This window comes from Leuresthes tenuis, unplaced genomic scaffold, assembly GCF_036924035.1.
Source record: "Leuresthes tenuis unplaced genomic scaffold, fLeuTen1.0.hap1 SCAF_24, whole genome shotgun sequence".
NCBI classification, from domain to species: domain Eukaryota; kingdom Metazoa; phylum Chordata; class Actinopteri; order Atheriniformes; family Atherinopsidae; genus Leuresthes; species Leuresthes tenuis.
The window spans coordinates 2,981,628-2,997,546 of NW_027325378.1; the positions used below are offsets into that span (position 1 = coordinate 2,981,628).

Here is a 15,919-nt window from a genome sequence, read left to right on the forward strand (position 1 = left end):
GTAGACTTTTTTAATAATGTGCAGGAGGTGCTTTTAGAATCTATACGAATGTGGTTAACGCTTAGTATGACGACATCAATCCACCACACCTAGAAGCTTTTATTTAAACTGATTTTTTCAAAACAAAACTTTTATCTTATTAGTGATAGATAGTAATTACACAATCTTACTATTTTAAATTTGACACAAATCCATTAAAATAATATTTTACTGCAGTCCCATGAGAGGAGGAGGATACTTTTATTTTCAACGCCCTTTTTGACCATATATGGTTCGTCTGGCGGTTTGGCGAGCGGCTACATTCACCCGGCGAAAAGTGGACACGAGACGTCGGTGTGCTCCGGAGACAAGTGCTATAATATTTAGGTAAGCTCGATATTTTTGGCGTCTGACAACTACAACCTAAATGGCTAACTTATACCTGCTGCTGTTAAGAAAACGATCGGCTCTAGAGACGTTCATTTGCCGCTTTTAGACTTTGTCGTACCCGGTTGGGCCTTTCGTCAAGTTAGCTTTAGCCAACCGGGCCTTTCAATTTAAGCTAACGTTGTTAGCTTAACTAACGGTTTAACGCAGAAAACGGGTGTTGGATTAAAATAGTTATTTACTTGATGTGAGATATGTTATACAATGATCAATAAACGGAACTGTTTGGGTACTGTCATCGGTCAATTCACTTTTTGGTGACAAAATGTCACGATAACGATTGCGGCATCACCGTTAGCGGCTAACAGCTGGGCTAATCATAAGTTAATATTCTGAGGCACCTAGCAAACAGGTAGGTGGCACTGGAAGGAGCCAGAATACGGGTTTGGTTGGCATTGCCACCGTTGGGCTTTACCGATGGTAATGTTGGGGGTTTTATGTTAATGTTAGCCTTAATAAATCGGCCACACGTGAGTTCAGTTACCGGCACGGCATCGAGCCGGCAAGCGTGCTTAGGGCTCTCCTTCAGTTTATGTAAGCTGTTAGTCATTAGTCTGATTCATGCTTTTATGATGTGGCCGGTACATTATGAGCAGGCCCAGTACCTTGAAATACACGAAACATAGATAACTTGTCAATGATGATGCTTTTCTTGACGCAAAACCTTGGTGCGATGCACTGATTGCCATTTTGTTTTCTGCTCTTGAGCAGCTTTGCGTAACCATGCCGTCAGATCTGGCTAAAAAGAAGGCAGCAAAGAAGAAGGAGGCTGCCAAAGCCCGCCAGCGCACCAAGAAAACCGATGAAGTAAATGATGAAAGTGAACAACCAGAAACGCAACGAAACGGCGCAGACAGCAATGGTGAGTTAACACTGGTCATACTTGAACTTGCACGGTTCGATGGTTTGAAGCTGGGCAGCACATAATAAATGTAAACTTAACCACTTTTTTTTAATTATCTTGAACAGGTGTTGCCACTCTGACAAAGGAACTGGATGAGTTTGAGCTGGCGAAAACGGAGGCACGGGCAGTAACAGGTGTTCTCGCCTCCCACCCCAACAGCACTGATGTCCATATTAGCAGCCTGTCGCTCACCTTTCACGGTCAGGAGCTGCTAGCGGACACCAGCCTGGAGCTCAACTCGGGCAGACGCTATGGCCTCATTGGCCTTAATGGCACAGGTAACTGGCTCCTCTGGTTAAATTCATTAACTAAACTGATGGGCAACACCAGCTACTCATTTTCACTAATATATCAACAAGTAATGCTAAGTGTTTTTCTTTACTTTGTTCTCACAGGAAAATCCATGCTGTTGTCAGCCATCGGGCATCGTGAGATTCCTATTCCGGAGCACATAGATATCTACCACTTGACCCGGGAAATGGCCCCCAGTGAGAAGACGGCTCTCCAGTGCGTGATGGAAGTGGACGAACAGAGGATAATGCTAGAGAAGGAGGCAGAGAGGCTTGCCCATGAAGACTGTGAGTAGAGCTGCATAAAGCAGAAGCTGCCTGGCTGTGTGATGACAAACCAAAGTAACCTTTTTTTCCTTAAATCTTACCCCTCCATAGCTGAGTGTGAGAAGCTGATGGAGCTGTATGAGCGTTTGGAGGAGCTGGACGCAGACAAAGCAGAGATGCGAGCCTCTCGAATCCTCAACGGCTTGGGTTTCAGCGCTGCTATGCAGCAGAAGAAACTGAAGGACTTCAGTGGAGGGTGGAGGATGCGCGTCGCTCTGGCCAGGTAAAAATGTGTTTTTATTAGACTGTCAAAATAAGACTATTTCATGAGTAAAACTGTGTGAAGCTTTAAGGTTTGGAAACCTTCCTGAAATGTAAAATGAGTTTAATCCGAAACAATCTTCATAATTCCACTTGTCCTGTGAATCTTAATGGCAGAGCTCTGTTCATCAAGCCCTTCATGCTGTTACTGGATGAACCGACTAACCACTTGGACCTGGACGCCTGTGTGTGGCTGGAGGAGGAGCTCAAATCGTGAGTTCACAGCTTGAGTCTAATCTTTAATAATCCAAACGGCTAACGCTTGTGTAGAGAAATGCAAATTGGTCCAACTTGTGGTTCTTTACAGATTCAGGAGAATCCTGGTGCTCATCTCGCACTCTCAAGACTTCCTGAATGGAGTTTGTACCAACATTATCCACCTTCATCAGAGGAAACTGAAATACTACACGGTAAGAGCTCTGGACTGAGGCAGCCTCTGCCTCCTTAATGTAGATTTAAGATGCCAGAAGGGGAAAGACCGGAGTATATCTTGAATGAAGCCTGCCATATGTGATTTCATGAAGCTAAATAAGGAAACAAGGGCTGGGTTGTTGCTAAGTGTGTCTGCGTACAGTTGGATGACCACGCAAATCTAAATTTGTTCAGGGTAACTATGACCAGTATGTGAAGACCAGAGAAGAGCTGGAAGAAAACCAGATGAAGCGCTTCAACTGGGAGCAGGACCAGATAGCACACATGAAGGTAAGTGAGACACCATGAGGCAGGAAGCCTCTACTGCACACAAACACTGTTACATCTGTAAAGCAGTTTTTTCTGCTCTAAGCGGTACTATGAGTCAGAATTGTCCACAATCTTGGTTCCTCTCCTGCAGAATTACATAGCCAGGTTCGGTCACGGCTCTGCAAAGCTGGCCCGACAGGCACAGAGCAAAGAGAAGACCCTGCAGAAGATGGTGGCATCGGGCTTGACTGAAAAAGTCGTGAATGACAAGGTACGGCACCGGGTAACTGAGAGCTGAGCTGCTCACCCGCTTTTCAGCACCTGTAACTCACTAACTGGCCTTTTCTGTGCCGTCCAGACTCTGTCATTTTATTTTCCTCCCTGTGGGAAGATTCCTCCTCCTGTTATCATGGTTCAGAACGTGAGCTTCAAGTACAGTGACAACACAGTGAGTATGGCTAATAATACGGGTTTAATCTGAATAAAGAAAGGACTTTGTTCTGAGTATCGCTGGTTTGGTTTGTTGCAGCCGCACATTTATACAAACCTGGAGTTTGGTATTGACTTGGATACCCGGGTGGCTCTGGTGGGACCCAATGGAGCAGGGAAATCCACACTGCTGAAGCTGCTTATGGGAGAGGTCGGTACAGTCTGTGATCTAATCAGCCAGCCAGCGTATAAGTGCCTCGAGTATTGAGATGTTCTCTCTTTTTGTAGCTCCTCCCTACCGATGGCATGATCCGCAAACATTCTCACGTCAAGATCGGCAGATATCACCAGGTAAAACTCAGCCTGTGGTCATTATCTGACGGCGTTTGAATGCAGTTAATTCAACACGTTCCTTTCGTTCCTGCTCGTGTTGCAGCATCTGACGGAGCAGCTGGAGCTTGATCTGTCTCCTCTGGAGTACATGATGAAGTGTTACCCCGAGATCAAAGAGAAGGAGGAGATGAGGAAGATCATCGGTCGCTACGGCCTGACGGGAAAGCAGCAGGTTGGATGGGAAAACTAAACCAGAACACGTTCAAACTCAATCAATCTGTGTTTTTTAACCCTGAAACTCCCTCCAGGTCAGTCCAATCAGGAACCTGTCAGATGGCCAGAAGTGCCGGGTTTGTTTTGCCTGGCTGGCTTGGCAGAACCCTCACATGCTGTTCCTGGACGAACCCACCAATCACTTGGACATCGAGACCATCGACGCACTGGCAGACGCCGTCAACGAGTTCGATGGCGGCATGATGCTGGTTAGCCACGACTTCAGGCTAATCCAGCAGGTAGGATACATGATATCAGATCATGGGGGGGGGGCTGTAAACCGGCTGCAGCTGGCGTTCTTATGAGCTTCTTCCACCTTTCTGTCTGCAGGTGGCTCAGGAGATCTGGGTGTGTGAGAATCAGACCATCACAAAGTGGACGAAGGGCATCCAGGCCTACAAGGAGCATTTGAAAACAAAGATCGAGAAGCAGCAGGCGCATGACATCTGAAAGGAAACACCGTAACTGAAACAATCTCTTATGCATCTTATTGGACTCGTCTCTCGTTCATGTCGTACTGTATTTGGCAGTGCTGCACCCGACCCGACCCGGCCCCGCCTCCCTTCTCCTCAGGCTGCACTCTGATTGGCTGACTTCACCTAAAGCGTCTCAGTGCATTTTGGAACGCATTCCATTGTGCTCGTCTTCATTGAAAATTTTAGTTTTTTTTTCTCTTCCAAGTGTTCTGTTGTATCCCAACATGTATGCAGCAGCTTTTAGGTCATATTTTATGATATTTAAAAGTTGACTTTTCTTTTTTTTTCTTTTTCAGTGTAAGAAAAGCAGGTCTGCCTTATAATTTAACGATGTAATGCAATAAAAGGTCTGAATAAATGAAGCATAAACAACGTGTTTAAATCATGAAGACTTTATTAATGGTAGTGGATGATGCTTTTATCCAAAAGTCAAACGGTTTAAGGGAAAATAAACTATTTTACAATTCTGTAAACAATGAGGAAAAACCTTTTAAATGACTAAAGAAGTTTCTTTGGGTCCTGTTTCCTGAGCCCTTCGGCTGCATAGGTCCAACAACATTACAGCCACGACATTAAACTCTGATGAGCTCTCCACCACTGCCATTAAGAGGATGAGATGATCACTTTTTAAACTACGGGCATCACCAGGATGCAACTCGACGGGATGGCGTGAGGTCACAAAAACAGGCGCTGACCTGGCATCTGCCTCAATCAGGCCCCAGCTTAACATTCAGCGGACCGGCAGGAGTGTTTTCCAAAAGCAGAGACTACGATTAAACATTTTAAGCTAACGAAGAGAAGAAAAACGCAGGTTAGTGACGGTAGTTATTGGAAAACATTCTCAGCAACCATTTAGATCTTTAAGTTTCTAGTTGTGTCTGTTTGATAGTTACAGTCCACAGATGCATGCTATGTGGTACGTGAACATCGAGTATATTTGAGACGGGCTGCTCCGACCCGAAAGCCTGCACATGAAGCGCTAAAGCCGAGAAAACGGCCGCCGGGGGTTTTCTGCAGGTAAAAACCCAATAATTCTACAAGCCGAGTGTAAACTGCATGAATGGAGCAGCTGTTAAACAAGCTCCCATTTAAGGTTCCTACTTGGCTGAGTGATTGTCGGATTAGTGGCACTAGCTGCAGTAGGAGTGTTACACCTCAGCCGTTTCCTGGTGGCGGCATATTCCGGCGGGGGGGGGGGGTGAAGAGGTCAGCAGCCATGCTTGGACGGAGCATATCTGGACCACAGGGAGGAACCGAGCCTCTCACTCCTCGTCGGAGACATCATCTGGGGGGATGGAGCGGGTGTTACTGGCCCGGATGCTGCTGATGTTGGTCAAAGACAGGAGGCTGGCGATCCCCATCAGACTCACACCGGTGCCGTCCAGGTTCACCTGAGCGAGATGAACGTGTTTCAGGTACTTCAGACCTGAGGGGGAAGCCAGAGAAAACACTGTTCATCCAAGCAGGGAAATGTGTTGACTCTGCTGTGGCGGTTACCAGGGGAACCGTACCGTGGTCCGTGATCCGGGTGCGGCTGAGATTGAGCTTCACGAGCTGATGGCAGTGGATGAGACCCTTCCTCACCACGGTGTCTCCCACCTGTGTGCTGGCCAACCCCAACACCTGGAAAACAAGCGATTGCAAAGCATAAAGATTAAATTTCCACTGAAACGCTTTATCAGTGGGGGAAATATCTGTTAACTTTAAATTAAACACTACAAACTACACCACAGGTAAGGCTGAAACTTTCCTTTCTGATAAAGCTTACAGTTAGGGATGGCTCAGGTGAGCCTGAAACATCCCATAGTTCTGCTGCTATAGGCCCAGCCTGCTGGGGGAGCTCATCTGTCACACCTTTCCTCACTTTGCTCTCTTTCCCCCCATTTAATTTCTCAAATGATTTTATGTCCATGTGACATTATTGTGGTTATTAACTTGTGTTTCCCTGTTCCAGCAGGTATCCTTTGAATGGTGTTATGGTGTTTTCCCCCCCTCTTTTCCCTCTTTTCTGTCTTCTCAAACCCCAGCTGGTCCAGGCGGATGGACACCCTTCCTGGTTCTGGTTCTGCCAGAGGTTTCTTCCTGGTTCTGGTTCTGCCAGAGGTTTCTTCCTGGTTCTGGTTCTGCCAGAGGTTTCTTCCTGTTAAAGGGAGTCGTTCCTTTCCACAGTCCCTCAGGCTCAGGACGGGAGATTGGACTGAAGACAAGTTTCGGTCCAATCTGTTGGTTTCCTTAGCTCGGATATTATTTTTGAATTGGCTCCATATGAATTAATTGGATTATGATTACAATGAATTGAATTCTAACTGTCTTGAATTGGACTTTATTATTTAAGTGCTTTGAGATGACAATTGTTGTAATCTGGCGCTTTATAAATAAAGCTGAATTGAACTGAATCCACCTGGAGGTGCGGCAGACAGGTGATGAGTTCAGCCACCCCTCGGCTCGTGACGGCGGTCCGGTCCAAACACAGCTCCTGCAGCTCCTGCAGCCCGCGCAGAGACGGCAGCCCCGCATCCGTCACCTGGGTGTTGCTAAGCGACAGATTCTTTAACCTGCACAAAGCGCACAAAGTCCTGTCAGAATCCTCGTTTTGGGTCATGAACAGCAGCTGGACTGCGTGGGAATGACCTGGTCATGGTGGAGAGTCGGCCGACTCCCTCATCGGTGACCTGAGTGTAGTCCGTCAGGTCCAGCTCCGACAGCAGGGACAGCCTGGAGAGGAACGCCAGCCCGCTGTCTGTCACCGTGTGGCGCCCCGGGAGCGTGAGATGTGTCAACTTTAGACCTGGGAGCAAAAAACAACGTCATTTCCTTTCCTTTTCCCGGCCCGTCTGCTCATTTTCTGACGCTCCTTTCCAGTTACAAACCTGAGATAATCTGAAGGGTGTGATTGCCGTCAAGCACAGGGATCCCCCCCAAACTGAGAGAGGACAGGGCAGGGTGGGCGCCGAGGCTCTCCAGAGACGCCTCCGTCACACCCGTCCCGTCCAGATTAAGAGTCTGCAGACTGGACATCTCCGCCAGGGCTGTCACATCCTTAACCTAAAACACAACATTACATAAACTAGCACCATAACAACTATTACTGAGCCAAAAACCACACAACATTACATAAACTAGCACCATGACAACTATTACTGAGCCAAAAACCAGACATTACATAAAAAAATGCTGCTTCCCGTCTTTAACCAACACTGACAGACCTGTGCACATCACTCCTGTTCTTAACTCCCTTCATTGGCTTCCTGTCCTTTATAGAACTGATTTTAATCTTTTAAAGTTTGTTTTTAAAGCTCTTAACGGCCTCACCCCATCGTATTTATCTGAGCTTTTAACTGTCCGTAACCCTGGCAGAGCTCTGAGGTCAACAAATCAACTTTTTCTGGAAGTGTTCAGGTCCAAATACAAGCCCTGGGGTGCCCCCAGGCTCTGGAATAAGCATTTATTGCATTGTACTCATTCTTTTCTTTATTTATTATCGGATGTAAAGCACTTTGGTACCGAAATGGATTGTTGCAAAGGGCTGTAGAAATAAATGAATACATTTACATAAACTAGCACCATGACAACTATTACTGAGCCAGAAACCAGCGCCAACACACCTTTGTTTGCTTGATGCTGAGAAGCCGCAGCTGCGGCACACATGTGGACAGGACTGCCAGCGTGGCCTCTGTGACCGCCGTCTGGTTGAGACTGAGCTGGGAGAGGCAGCAGGGAGCAGACTGCAGATACGGCACCATCCCTGCATCCGTCACTTTGGTCTGATCCAGGGACAGGAAACACAGACTCTTCAAACCTTGAGGGAGTCAAAAAAAAGCAGCGGCGGGTTGATAAAAGGTCAGAAACACTCAGCGGCTTGTTCCCAAAGCTGTGAGAAACCCAACCTGTGATGTGCTGCAGACAGGAGTCCGTCAGTTTGCTACAGGAAGCCAGGTTGAGGTACTGGAGTTTCACCAAGTTGGACAGGATCGACAAGCCAGAGTCTGGAAAAGGAACGTAGGATAAAATACTTGGTAAAAGAAACTCCAAACTACAATCTGGAGTCCGTGTTTTACCTGTGATGAGAGGCGAGTTGACCAGACTCAGGTGCTTCAGCGCTGTAAACGCCCGCAACTGCCGCAGGAGCTCATTGGTGGAGTAAGGGTAGCAGTTTAGGACAAACTTCTGCAGCGGGCAGCCGAAGAAGAGCTCCAGGGTGCGTGGACGCAGCAGCCTCTCTCGGGACATGTGGTTGAGCAAAAGCTCCGCCAGCTCCGGGGTCAGGCCTGCCAGACTGCTGCTGTACTGCATACTGGGAGCTGGAAGGCGGCGAGGAGGCAAAGAATGAGATATTTTTATTCCCGCCCCTTTTGCCGCTTCCGGCGGCAGAAGAAGTACAAGCGGCAGGTTGTGAGCTTCGTGAGTTAAGAAAGGCTCAACTTTATGCAAATGAGCTGTGACGCTGCGCGACGACAGCCAATTAGGGCCGATCTGGATTCCGAAGGCGGAAAAAAAGGCAAAAAAAGCGGAAAACGGCAGAGTTGTGAAGCTGGAAGGCGGTGAGGAGACAAAGAATGAGATATTTTTACTGGAAAGTGTTACCAAAAGCGTCGTGAGCGGCCAGCTGCCGTTCATTTTCAATGTAAGCTGGCGTCGGTGAGCAGCCGGCGTTGTTAGCTTCAAGAGTTAAGAAAGGCTCAACTTTATGCAAATGAGCAGTGACGCTACGCGACAACAGCCAATTAGGGCCGATCTGGATTCCGAAGGCGGAAAAAAAGGCGAAAAAAAGGTGGAAAAAAGGCGGAAAACGGCAGAGCGCAAACACAAAGAAACACAAAGAAGGCCCAGAGTACGATCCATGGTGAAAGAGGGAACCGATCTATGGATGGATTATTATATATATATCTGCTAGTTGCTATACATATAAGCCCCGCCCCTTTGGCCCCTTCCGGCAGCAGAAGAAGAAGAAGCGGCGGGTTGTGAGCGGCTGTGGTCGCTCCCCGGTTATTGACCAATCAGCACAGGACTCAAACTTCTTCTCAGCAGTCGTGTGAAGCTGTGACACCAAACAGGAAGTCAAACGGGCGTTTTGGGACCATTTCTCATCACAGTGTTCCTACATGAAGCTATTTGGTGTCCATCAGCACAAAAAAACAGCAAAAATTGTGATTATTTCATGTTTTTTTGGCTTTTTGACTCTAACGTTAAGCTGCAACTGGAAGTGAAGTGAAAATTGATCAGTTTTGAGCTGAACATGACAGTCTGTCCGCCCACTCCTACCTTCCTGCTTCATTAGAAGCGTCTTTAATCATATAAAAGCTGCAAAATGTCCCATCAGTGACAGTTTCACGTGTGACTAAATGTAAGCATGTTACTATTTCCAAAGAAAAACATTTAGGAAGCCTTGAAAATGTCATCTTATATTATTTTAGCCTTTATTGTGAGACCATTACCTTATTTCCCAGCTCATTTGATCCACTTCTCGTGCATTAAAATGAAGCGGCGTGGTCACAGAAGGCAGTGGCGTTTGGAACTGAACGGACGGTTTGATTTGCTGCTGCTGCTGGTCGCTCACAGCACTTTTGGTGTGAGCCCCCGGTTAGAAATGAAGATTCTCTGAAGGTGTCTCACCTGTCATCAGGTGGACGGTTGCCCGGGTGGCCAAGGCACATAGGGACGGCACGTTTGGTGTCCTGAAGGGTCTTTTGGGTGGCGACGGTTGTCCCTGGGAGGCGCTGTGGTCCTCTTGCTGCGCAGCTCTTTGAAGACGCTCCACTGCAGCCAGTCCTGCAGCTACAGGTGCAACTGGACCTCCAGACTCTTCGGGAGCTGCTGCCTGCACCTCCGGAGCATCTCTGAGAAACACAGACGCCAACATTGAATAAAACCAGCAAGTTCTTGGCCAGCAGTGTGGAGGTGAGCACTTTTATAGTTCATTTAATGGTTTAAAACATACATTTAGACGAATATTTATGATATAAAGTGTGCAAACCTCGGCCATATTTGTTTCACACTGCATTACCTAACCTAACAGGTTGTTAAGAGACGCCCACCTGAGTCGATTGCCTTGCTCTGGCCAGTGGTGTCGTGGCTCAAATCCTCCACGAATCCTATTCTCTGGAAAGTAAGGCAGCCTGGGCATTCCTGTGAAGAGAGATAACCATAATCCACACAGATATTCGCATACCAGCAGGCTTAAACTCAAAATATTAAAGATTCACAACATTGTTAATTAAAAAAAAGAGAGCCACACCTCTAATAATTAACATTTTGATCTGTAGAGCTTTGATTCTTCTTGGACTAAGTTAGACTGAGAGAGTTCTCTTCTTTTCTCTGAGCTGTATCACAACCACATGCTCTGAAATACTGAATATGATTGGCCGGCCATCCGTACGAACTGGGTTTAGAGAAGTGCTGACCCAGTATTTCCAAATCCTAAACTCTCTTAAATATGAAACACATTTCCAGGGAAAGTACGCTTATGTAATGCAGAATGTAGAACAGAAGGGAAGCTTTTCCAGCAGCTTACAGTAAGAGGCTGGAAAAGGTTCTGTCTGGATGGAGAATGGAAACACATGCCATCAAAATGTAGGTCAAAGGAGAAATTAAGTTTCTGTAGAAGTCCCAGACCCAGAGAGCAGTACCATTAAGCACGGGTGGCGGTTCCTGCTCCCCTCCCTGTTCCTCATCCACTTCTATGCCAGGATCCTCGGCGTTGCCAGGGACCAGCTTCTGGCCTTGCCCTGTCGAACACACAAGAAGAATACTGTTACAGGAGCAGAGAAAGAGCTCAAACAGCTCATTTCCACATGGATATCCAACCTCAGACCCAAGTGAGGCCGATCACTTGGTTCTGATCCATGCATCTGATTGGTTTGCTCTCAGTGTTCAAAGGTACTGAAGTAAAATGATTCACATATCATTAAAACCAGTTGTGATAGTTTCTCTGGAGTCGGTCTGTAAGCTTTCTGCTCTTCCCTTCTCTTATAAACCACCTGTCGAGTGTCAGTGTTGAATCTGAAGAATACAAAATGAGGGGAGGTCTCATTCTCAGGTTCTTTTAGAGCTTTGTGGGTTAAATGCTGGAGTCTAATGCTTTCAACTCGATTCTGCAAACAACCATGTGTTGTAGCACTTTCCTGCCACTTGGGGGCAGTCTCACATCCAACTTCACTCATGTCCAGCTCCACTGGTGAGGTGAAGGGTCAGGGGGCGTGGCTTCTAGAGATGTGGATCAAATCGAGCTGTGGGCTGCTCTTGATTGTGTCGGTGCTGTTGTTGGTACTTTTAGCTTTGGAATAGACAGAAGTCAAAGTAGACAAACATCTGTTTTGTGCTTCTTAGTTCATTGTGGTTTTTGTCTCTCAACTAATCAGCATTTAACCCACATGAGCATCATCTCCCAGGGCAGCCCCTGGGAGGCATTGTGGTCCCCTGTTTGGGTTGATTAAACACCCAAAATGTCTTTGCTTGGACTCAGTCTGTGGTGTTAAAGTGTCATTTCTTGTCCCAGATGCTGGCGACATAAAGAGAAACAGCCTCTGGTTGCTGCTGGATACTGAAGTTAGTTCAGAGTGTAAAACTGGCTAAACCTCCTTCCACTTTATCCTCAGATAATTTCTGTAAGCTCTCAACAATAATAAAGCGTTCACACTATGAGAAGAAGAAGTTAAGTGCTTAGAAATGTGATTAATAATTACCCCAGAAGTGAAAAGGTGAAGACAGAGAAGGACCAGCTTCAGGTATCCCTGCATAATTCACCGCTTCCTCCCACAGCTCATTAGGTAGTAAGGGTGGTACAGCGGGGTCCTGCCCTCCTGCTCCCTCCTGAACCGGTATTTGTGGCACGGGAGGCAAAACGCACGGAGGCGGCTCATCCTGACCTGCTGGAGGGGGATCCACAGGATGTGGTGGATCCTGAGGCATTTCTGGAGGAGTGGTTTGAATGCACAGTGCAGCGTTAGGCGTGAGGCCCAGAGAGCGCAGCGAACACGCCAGCTCGGCCTCGCCGAAGCGTTTCCGCGGGTAACCCTGAAGGAGAGAAAAGGAGGGAAGGGAGGGGTGGCGTCCGGTGATGTGCTCCACAACGCTGCGGAGAGGGGCGTCGGCTGAGAAGCGCTCACGCATGGACTCACCGGACGGCAGCCGAATCTGCAGCAACACAGAATTATGAGGTTTAAAAAACTGCAAATGTGTACCTAATTAAAGGGGAACTCCGGTATTTTTAACTCTGGTATCCTCTGCTGTTATGTGGCTACTTGCAGCTATAGGAGAGCTAACGGAGGGATTTCTACTCAGGCACTCTACTGGGACCACTTCATCCACACGCCCCCCTGCAGCACAGCTTATTCACTCCGGTAAGAACGTCCATCTTACTCAAAGTCGTCGTTCACATCGTCAAAATCTGATAAATATCCTGCCATGTTGCACAAAACTATCAGCAGCAAACTCTGTGTGAAGTTAGCCGACTGTCACAGAGCACGGAGTGAATAAACTGTGCTGCAGGGGGGCGTGTGGATGAAGTGGTCCCAGTAGAGTGCCTGTGTAGAAATCCCTCCGTTAGCTCTCCTATAGCTGCAAGTAGCCACATAACAGCAGCTATGAGCTAACAGAGCTATAGCACACGTTCATTCATTCATTCTTCTTAAAGTATTGGTGAAATAAAGACAGATAATGCCTTATTTAGAGGCTGCATCCTCTAAGCCCCGTTCACTCCGTTATATGGATCTCCAGTTATCTAAATATCTTCTGAAGGACGCCGACTTTCACCAAACTGTTTTCAGTGAGCAGATGAACGTATTTCATGCCAGAAATAAGGTTTAAAAACACCGGAATTCCCCTTTAAGATAAATAGTCTTTCATAGGCTCACCATGAGGATGCAGTTGTTATCTACACTCGTCTTAATCTTTCCTCCAAGTTTCTGCCCTTGATCACTGGGAGCAGACGTCTCTGGGACTGCACTAATCTGTACTTTCTCCTGCAGGGTCCTCCGATCCTCCGCGATCCTCTTCAACACCATGTCACGCTCCTGGAAGTGCAAAACAAATATGATAAAACCTTCTTCTCTAAAATTACGGATCAGACACCCGACGGAAAAAGGCTGCTGACCTGTTTCTTTTGTCTTCTCTCTGCTCTGGCTTCCTGAGCAAAACGTTGTCTTTCTTTCTCTTCATAGTCGCTCTTGTCTTGTTTGATCCGTGACTCAACTGGAGTCGGATCGCTGGACTGGACGCCAGATTCTGGCGGCTTCAGAACCAGAGACGAGCCAGCTGTGAAAAAACAGGAGAGAAGTTATTTTGCTCACTAAATTAAGCCCCTCTGGTCCAAATAGAGCTTTTCTTTTACCTCTGTTGTCAGGGGGAGATGCGTGTGACGTGGAGGCAGTTGCCCCTTCTTTGGGGGGGTTGAAAGCAGAGAAAGCAGTCTCAGTCGGCTGCGATGGCTGTTTGACCAACTTGTGCCGTGAATACTGACCCTGTAAAAGCCTTTCAAGACATAAGAGATGGACACACGTCATTACCAGAAACGTACATTACGATGTCATTAAAAGATTAGATGTGTGGGACCACTCACCACTCAGCTGCCTCCGTCACTGAGAAATGCCCTGCCTGTACAGCGGCCTGGATCTGTTCTTCTGTGAAACCCATCTCTCTCAGGGTGAGGAATAACTCCCCGATAGTCTGCAGGGAAATATCAATAACATGCTCTAACCAAACGGTGGGGAAGACTGAGATTGTGTGATGGATATTTCAGAAGGGCAGAGACATGACAGACTTTGTTAGAGGACTGTGACAACATTGTTTTTCGGTAAATTCACTGAAAACAACTGTCCTCCATCAGTTCTTGCATCAGACTTTCATCCTCGTATCTTTGGCAGAGGAAGAGGCACAGAACTGGGCTGTAAAAGGTTCACTTTCACCCTCCCGCTGTTCATAGACAGCAGAAGGCGGTCTATGAGCCATCAAACCTGCTCGTTTATTTGAAGAACCAGGACACATTTACATGTTTTCTTTCACTCAATGAATGAACTTTTAATAATAAAGTTTCTACTTATTTGTTACATGTCAAAATAGTTTAATACTGATTAAGTTTCTGGTGGCATTTAAACACACATCTTATCAGATTTCTTTATTTAGAGTCCATATAAACAGATTGGAAACGCCAATCAGAAGGATTTTTGACTAATTTTAGTTTTCGTGTTCATCCTCATTTGTCCAATTAAAGATCATAAATACAAGAGGACAACAATTCACAAGTTGCTACTCCAGTTTGGAAATAAATAACGTAAAATTACAGTTTAAAATCTGCACATAAAGCCCAAATTTACTGAACCTTAAATATGTTTGTAGTAATAAATGAATGTCTGATACGAAATATGTTCTATTCTATCTTCTGCATATAAAGATGTATTAAAACATGTCACAAATGCTGAATAAGGTCGTTAAAAATAAGTCTCATCAATAATATTTTGTCGTTGCCTTAATTTTCAAACATATAATCCCTCTTTACTGCAGAGGGACGCAGATATTGTTCCACTGTCCGTGTTGTAGCTTCGTTCTTTCCCTGCAGGTTTAACTCTCCTGCTCCAAGTTAAGGGTATTTCATAAAGTTTAAGCAGCTACGCAGGTCTGTCAGGTTAGATTAACCGACAGACAAAGGATGTGAATCTGTATTTAACAACCACTAACAAGCTGAGGAGCAGCTAATGCAATTTAAGGAGTTATGTGGGACAATGAGCACTGTCAACAAACAACGTTAGCATAACAGCTAACGGTTAGCTTAGGGACAGCGATAGCTAGGCTAAAGCTAACCAAGCTAGCAGGCTAATACATTTGTGTCGGGTCAAAGTCAGGCATGTTCTTCTGAGCTTACCGGAGGGACAGCAGAACTCATGCCGTCGTTTCAAGGTTTCTGCAGAAGAATCAGAGTGAAACTGGTCGTAATTGTCAACTTTGTTGACTTCCTCCTTGTGTTTAGAGAGCAATCCGCAATGCTAGCTAGACTGACCTCTCCCCCTCTGAGTTGCAGATGGACAGAACGTCAACAAAAAAGCAGCCAATCAAAACTACAGAGAGCAGGCAGCGGTCTCCAAATCCCATCGATTCCTTAATGATCGACAGCTTTAAACCCCAATCAACCGTTGGCTCATCACCAACCCGTATGAGTTGTTAATGTATTAACAGTAAACGATTAAACCAGGGTGAAAGTGAAAGGTGTAGGAAGATGTAGGTGAATATATATATAAAAAAAGACACGATAGAGCACCTTATTACAACAGCAAAGAGATGCAACGTGGACGGAAATAGTGCGATGAAATAGACAGCTATTAACAAACCAGTAATTTTTTTTTTTAAATTAAGCTGGAGGAATGAAAAAGAAAAACATAATTTAACATGTCAACGTTTAATAAGTCTATCTTCTCCTTTCATTAGCAGAAAGTCTCCAGCAGAGGTCAGTCTTAGACTGTATTTTAAACCCTGAAACATACACTATATTACCAAAAGTACTCACTAATCTGTTTTTACACACATATGAA

At 46.1% G+C, this 15,919-nt stretch overlaps 2 protein-coding genes across 2 annotated transcripts; one reads left to right on the forward strand and one right to left on the reverse strand.

Moving 5' to 3' along the window:
- The first annotated feature begins 258 nt into the window (after positions 1-258).
- Positions 259-4,773, forward strand: abcf2b (ATP-binding cassette, sub-family F (GCN20), member 2b). The gene is made up of 15 exons (XM_072378105.1): positions 259-366; positions 1,138-1,288; positions 1,396-1,608; positions 1,726-1,908; positions 1,999-2,170; positions 2,326-2,421; positions 2,516-2,618; positions 2,815-2,910; positions 3,041-3,160; positions 3,248-3,337; positions 3,419-3,529; positions 3,607-3,669; positions 3,755-3,883; positions 3,960-4,163; positions 4,255-4,773. Exons 2-15 carry the CDS (start codon positions 1,150-1,152, stop codon positions 4,372-4,374), a joined length of 1,839 nt encoding a protein of 612 aa, XP_072234206.1. The 5' UTR covers positions 259-366; positions 1,138-1,149; the 3' UTR covers positions 4,375-4,773.
- Positions 4,774-4,776: 3 nt separating this feature from the next.
- Positions 4,777-15,407, reverse strand: LOC140284270 (uncharacterized). The gene is made up of 17 exons (XM_072378103.1): positions 15,256-15,407; positions 13,957-14,063; positions 13,729-13,868; positions 13,492-13,652; positions 13,253-13,411; positions 12,083-12,533; positions 11,027-11,125; positions 10,436-10,526; positions 10,014-10,237; positions 8,459-8,701; positions 8,288-8,386; positions 8,006-8,199; positions 7,271-7,445; positions 7,032-7,188; positions 6,802-6,955; positions 5,912-6,023; positions 4,777-5,826 (listed from the first exon to the last, which is right to left on the reverse strand). The coding sequence occupies exons 1-17, from the start codon at positions 15,274-15,276 to the stop codon at positions 5,663-5,665; spliced, it is 2,751 nt and encodes a 916-aa protein (XP_072234204.1). The 5' UTR covers positions 15,277-15,407; the 3' UTR covers positions 4,777-5,662.
- Positions 15,408-15,919: the final 512 nt, after the last annotated feature.

Excerpts from the sequence above, each read along its gene's own strand:
- abcf2b (XM_072378105.1), top strand. The coding sequence starts at position 1,150 with ATGCCGTCAGATCTGGCTAAAAAGAAGGCAGCAAAGAAGAAGGAGGCT. Across the intron at positions 2,171-2,325 it reads ATGCGCGTCGCTCTGGCCAG|AGCTCTGTTCATCAAGCCCT; the intron begins GTAAAAATGTGT and ends TCTTAATGGCAG. Across the intron at positions 3,884-3,959 it reads GCCTGACGGGAAAGCAGCAG|GTCAGTCCAATCAGGAACCT; the intron begins GTTGGATGGGAA and ends AACTCCCTCCAG.
- LOC140284270 (XM_072378103.1), bottom strand. The coding sequence starts at position 15,276 with ATGAGTTCTGCTGTCCCTCCG. Across the intron at positions 14,064-15,255 it reads TGAGTTCTGCTGTCCCTCCG|ACTATCGGGGAGTTATTCCT; the intron begins GTAAGCTCAGAA and ends ATTTCCCTGCAG. Across the intron at positions 8,702-10,013 it reads AACCGTCCACCTGATGACAG|CTCCCAGTATGCAGTACAGC; the intron begins GTGAGACACCTT and ends GCCGCCTTCCAG.